We start from the raw sequence: 6,251 nt of genomic DNA, 5'->3' as shown, positions 1-6,251 counted from the left end.
TTTCTTTTTTTTAATAAAAAATTTATTAGAATTGTTAAAAAGTAAAATTGTAAAGCATAATATGTACTGCTGTGTATTTGCATTTATAGTTTATCATTACATGAATTAAACACTCTTCATATCGGTAATACAATCTCCAAAATCCTCCACAATTGAGCAGTGAACATACAATGTTTACAGGCCAGTAAAAAATGCAATATAACCGTCCTTCTCTATCACTTTCACACAGTATTACTTTTGTAAACAATGGTGCATGACATCTGTTATTTACATTTCACAATTCCAAGGTCTTCTGCTTGAATGTTCACACAGTGCGTAGAACATGATTTACAGGCAAACCAGTCTCCCTTTGGATGAACTGCTGTTGTAGGTAGCACTTACAAATAGGCACACTTGGTTTAACAAACACGTACAAAAGTATGCAGTTGCTAGCTTAGTATTTGTCCTTAATTCAAATGAAGTAAAAACTGGTTAGAGTTATTGAATCCCTGAAATAAACAGAAAATGTAGTTATGTTACCTAAGTTGTCCTCCACACATTGTTTCAAGATGGTTCCATGCATGTGTAATTAACCCATGCATTTACAATACACGTTTCCCAAAGAAATTGCAGTGTGCTTGATTGTGCTTATCGGAATGTATTAGTATCTATTGTAAAATGTGCCTCTCCAGACAGAGATTGTGTAAGATACTGTACACACATTTAGGTGCGATTGATATTAAAGTATAATTAAAAAGTAGTTAACATCACATTTTTTAATGAATAAGCTGCATTCCTAACAAGGCTTCATTCTCTAGTACAAACAAGGTTTCAAAGTGCTTTCCTACTGTATTCCCATGATTAAGATATTTCTGTGTTATGACTGGTCATTCTAGTTGAAGCTTTTATCCGAAGTGACTCAGTTAACACATATAGTATGTGCCCCTTGTGAAAATCCAAACAACAACTCTGGTGTTACAAGCCCCATGTTCCAATAAACTGACCAGTACATTTTCAGCATGTGCAACTATTGTGAAAATATGTAATTATAAATTTTTATCATGCTGCTTAATAGCGCAAATAATTGCAGATTAAAAACCGAACAGTGTTAGTAGTACTTGTGTTAATACAGTAGGTTACTTGTGTTACTACAATGAGAAAAACTAAAAAGGAAAGTTAATTTCCTTAAAAATATAATCAAAGGAAAATATACAGAAAATTAAGAAATTCAACAAAGGAACTGACCTTGTAAGAAATTGACAAATTAATTGTTATTCAGCAGAATTAGTTAACCTCTACGTGATAGGGGTGTGTGTGTGTGTGTCCCGTGGGACGGTTAATTGAGCTAACGTAGGCTAATGTGATTAGCATGAGGGTGTAAGTAACAAAAAACATTTCCATAATCTAAATTGCGCCTGGGCTGGAAAAATACATCATGGCCTTTCTCTTGCATTTCAAAGATGGTGGTACAAAAAAAAACACATGTTTTTTTCTTTGTTATCTTTTACCAGATCTAATATAATATTCTCCTACATTACTTTCACATTTCCACAAACTTCAAAATGTTTCCTTTCAAATGGTATCAAGAATATGAAAATCCTTGCTTCAGGTCCTAAGCTACAGGCAGTTAGATTTGGGTATGTCATTTTAGGTGAAAATTGAGAAAAAGGGTCCGATCCTTATTGCAAACGCAAATCATTTCTCAATCTGTTTTCTAAACCTGTTTTTTCATGAAAGTGTTTTCTCATTTTCAGATGTTAAAGGCATTATTAAATATATTTGGGTATATACTCTAAATCCCAGTGTTAGTATTTGCTTTAATACCTTAAAATGAACACACAAAAGTGTTGGCCAAATATATCAAACCAAACTCCAGACAAATAATAACTTCAAAATACAATTGTATTCAATAAAAAATATATTTAACATTTTTATTTGACGTTCTTGTACTGGTATTTGGAAAATTATAGGGAAGTCCTAAAAGTTTAGATTAAAATGACACAGGTACCAAAAGTCAGATTACATATGAAAAAACTAATACTTCTTGAGAATCCTGTTTTTGGAGTCATATTTAAACTTTGAAGATACAGATGAGAATATTGCTTGCCTTTTTTGTTGCAATATATACTGCAAGTGCAGTAGAATATTTTATTTAACTAGGCAAGTCAGTTAAGGACAAATTCTTATTTTCAATGACAGCCTAGGAACGGTGGTTTAACTGCCTTGTTCAGGGGCAGAACAGCATATTTTTACCTTGTCAGCTCGGGTATTCAATCTAGCAACCTTTCAGTTACTGGTCCAACGCTCGAACCACTAGGCTACCTGCCAACCCAACGAGCTGAATAAAAAAGGTATAAAAAAAATACAAAAAGGAACATATTTATTAAATTACTTTCAGGGGACTAAAAGGTATGTTTTTGTGTTAAGAGTAAAACCATAGGAGTCAGGTCCCTACTCACTTGTGAGATGGAGTTTAATTCACTTATTATTATCTTATACATTGCTACCTATCTCTTAGGTTATTTAATTCTCAATTGATCTCAACTATATATTAAAAGGGGTCTGCTACCACAACTGGGCTTGCATCCATAAATGGGCCCAAACTTTCAGCTCAGGCTTTGGTGATTGTCTTGCCAACAATAGCTATGATTTCTCAGTCAATACATTTCAGGTTATCATCAACATCAACTAACATTGACTGCTATATTCGTTATCATCTCTATGCAATCTCTTGGATTCAGTGGGCTGGGCACAATGTGTCCCTCAGACTTAGTTAGCAAGAAACTCAGACTCTGACCCAAGCCAAACATGCCAACGTTGGACTTTGGAGATGAAGAAGCAGTCTCATCGTCAAAGGCAGAAGACCATGATGATGCAGTGTTTATCCACTGGCTGCACTAGCTATTCAAACATGGGACTCTTTCAGCTGTGAGTTATGGGTTGAGGCCGGGATGGCAAAGGGGGCAGGGTGCGAGATGATCTCGTTCTGAAGCTCCACAGGCGGCGGCGCTTCAGTAGTCTCCGCAGGAGGTTGTCGCTGTCAGTTCTTTTCTCTCCCGATTTACATAAGAATCCATATCTACAACGGTTTCATCCACTCCGAGTGATTGTTGGCTTCCATACAGTTTGCTCATCCTGATGGCAATCATTCCCTCCTGCTCTGGAGGCGCTTCGTCCTCCTTGGTTAACTCTTTCTTCTCGCGGTACTTGTAGGAAGCGAGTTTCATCGAACTTCTCAGCAGACGCTTACGATAGGCTCTCTGAATAACAACAGCTGCTACCGCCTCCTGCTTTCGCCTCAGGGTGGTGGTGATTGGCTTGCATGACACTTTAAAGGGCTTGTTGGCCATGAACTTCTCCTCCATGCTCGCCTTCATGGCGTCCATCTCCCCTGATTCTCCCAGCACCTCTGTGGTCAGCGCCCGCAGGATGTCCAGACAGTGGATCTTATCCCCAGGGACAATGGGAAGGTCCATGGTGATCAGCTTGATTGCGTTAGGTTTGGGGATCCTGAGCGGGTCTTTAAGCGTGTCACAGAACTCCGACAAAATGTCGTAGGCGATGAATTGTGACGCGTCAGGGTCGAACTTCTCCCAGGTCTCATAGAACATCTCAAAGTCTTCCTCACACAGCGGGTTGCCGCTCTCCTCTATGGCAACATTGAAGTTCTCGAGGATAATGGCAATGTACATGTTGACCATAAGAAAGAAACAAATGATGATGTAGCTGCAGATAAAACAAATTCCCCAACCAAGGCTGCCGCAGTTGCCTCTTACATCTGTGCCTGGATTTTCCATGTCCGGGTCACAGTCCGGAGGTGCACTATTCAGCATGGGTGAGAGGACACCATCCCAACCGGCTGAGGTTGTGATCACGAACAGATAAATGATACTGTTGCCAAACGTTTCAAAATTGAACATATCGTCTATTCCCGCCTCCTTCTTGACATACGCAAAGTTGGACATTCCAAAAATGGAGAAGATAAACATGATGAGGAAGAGCACGAGCCCAATGTTGAAGATAGCAGGAAGTGACATCCTCAGGGAAAACAACAGTGTCCGGATGCCTTTAGCTCCTCGGATAAGTCTCAGAACTCGACCAATCCTGGCCAGTCTTACGACACGGAAAAGGGTAGGTGAGACAAAATACTTCTCTATAGTGTCTGCCAGCAGTAAACCTGGAATGGAAAAAAAAATTACATTTTAGTTTTCATTCTTTATTACTATGTTCAATCATGTTTCATTTCAGCAAAAATAAAGAATTCTGTAGCTACATGACTAATGAATACAGTCATTTCTTTATATTCACCGAGGATGGAGAGAATGACGACGACAAAATCTAAAATATTCCATCCGACGGTAAAATAATATTGCCGCAGTCCGATCAACTTGATGATACACTCTGCGATGAAGATGAAGATAAACACCAGGTTGATGAAGAAGAGGATTTTATCCTTCTCCTCGCTCTGGTCGTCCGAGTCCACCATCATCGGTACCATGCTGAGGCAGATCAGCACAATAATGAAGATCTCGAAGAATTGTTGGGTGATCAGGTCATAAATAATGCCTGCGAATTTGTTCTTCAACCGCCAATCAATAGAGACCAAGAGAAGGATAGGACAAAACGGAGTGAATTAGAGGTATGTTAGGTCAATGACATGCACATTAAAATAACTTTCCCTCCAAAGTATAGAGACATACTGTTATCTTCATAAGGGAGGAACAGAAGCGGACAAGAGCAGATAGTGATAAAGCCTGGCCAATACCTTCTCATTGAGTGGTACCGTATTTAACTTAATGTTCTTCTTAAACATTGGTGATGATACAGTTGTATTTGAACTAAGAACACTGTCACTTAACTGATGTGTAAGGGCTGGTATAGCATCTACAGTAGATGGTATGGAATACACACTCTTGTTCTACATCTTTAGGCAGTTTGCCAGTAACTAAAGCAGGTGCTTACCTTGGGTCTAGGAATGGGTTTCTGTAGCTTCTTGGAACCAAGCTTTTTCATGGCATTGCAGTATTTATTCTGTTCCTCTGTCATGAAAATATTTTTCCCACCAAAGTATAGAGACATACAGTTATTTTCATGTGCATGTCATCTAAAAAACGTGTAATTTATGTGTATAGTGTTGTTGTGATAATGTTTTAGAAAGGCTTGCATGCTGTGTTTGCTATTTCGTGACATTATGCTGTAGGAAGGCTACTTATCTTCTTTTTTTGTTGGTTGAAGTTGTCGATAATGACACCAATGAAGAGATTCAGCATGACGAAGAACCCAAAGATGATGAATATGACAAAGTAGGTGTAGATGTAAAGATTATCCTCATATATGGGTTGATCTTCCACCTTGTTGACAGAGAGGATAAAATCATAAGAAATTAGGTTGTTTTCATACTCATTTCAATGTGTATAATTATTATCATAGTATTAAGAAGGAATTGTCTTACAATACGTGCATCCACAGCGCTATACATTATATCCAGCCATCCTTTAAATGTTGCCTGAGAGAAAAAAATGTATGCTGTAAGAAACAGTAGGCTACATGTAACACAGGCCAATACCTGTATTACCACTTTAAACAACTTCAACTATACAACAGAGCTTCAACACCTGCATTGCTTGCTGTTTGGGGTTTTAGGCTGGGTTTCTGTACAGCACTTTGTGACATCAGCTGATGTAAGAAGGGCTTTATAAACACATTTGATTGAGTAGTAGGCTATATGATTAGTAAGCAACTTGTTTTGAAACTCACTACTTGCAGGAGGGAAAGGTAGCCCATGGCCACGTTGTCAAAGTTGATCTTTGAGTTCATCCAGCGCACGTCGTTATTACCCTCCATTAGTTGTAAGCATTCGGTCCTGTTGTTCACAACGTCAGCAGAGAATATCTCCTCAGACGTGGTGTTGAAGCAGTAGTAGTACCTCCCAGCAAACATGTTGACTCCAATGACGCTGAAGATGAGCCAGAAGATGGCGCACACTAGAAGCACATTGACGATGGAAGGAATGGCCCCCACTAGAGCGTTCACCACCACCTGTGGAAAGGAAATCATGTGCCCAAATTTGAGAGAACCTGCCAATCAAATCCCTAGTAAAAGCAGAGCTTGTACAGTATGTAAAAAGGGATTCATGTTGAACTGCTGAGACTCATTGGAGTGAAATACACTTTGCATTGTTGATCAATTCTCAAATGTATCAACAAATGCATTTAATTTCTAAGGCCACAGATTTACATGTTCGGGACTCATCAAATACACCACTCTTATTT

The 6,251-nt window shown here is 38.8% G+C and overlaps 1 protein-coding gene across 1 annotated transcript in view; it reads right to left on the bottom strand.

Annotated features, from left to right (window-relative positions):
• The window catches only part of LOC106600868 (sodium channel protein type 4 subunit alpha B), a 39,285-nt gene continuing 33,034 nt past the window's right edge, over positions 1 to 6,251 (bottom strand). The window contains 7 exon segments of the mRNA XM_082973616.1: positions 1 to 3,017; positions 3,019 to 4,156; positions 4,288 to 4,558; positions 4,942 to 5,046; positions 5,193 to 5,330; positions 5,432 to 5,485; positions 5,737 to 6,018. Coding sequence (XP_082829742.1) covers positions 2,885 to 3,017; positions 3,019 to 4,156; positions 4,288 to 4,558; positions 4,942 to 5,046; positions 5,193 to 5,330; positions 5,432 to 5,485; positions 5,737 to 6,018 — 2,121 coding nt within the window. The 3' untranslated portion in view covers positions 1 to 2,884.

Source organism: Salmo salar, chromosome 03 (genome assembly GCF_965601325.2).
Source record: "Salmo salar chromosome 03, fSalSal1, whole genome shotgun sequence".
Lineage (NCBI taxonomy): Eukaryota > Metazoa > Chordata > Actinopteri > Salmoniformes > Salmonidae > Salmo > Salmo salar.
This window is presented reverse-complemented; position numbering and strand designations above follow the sequence as displayed.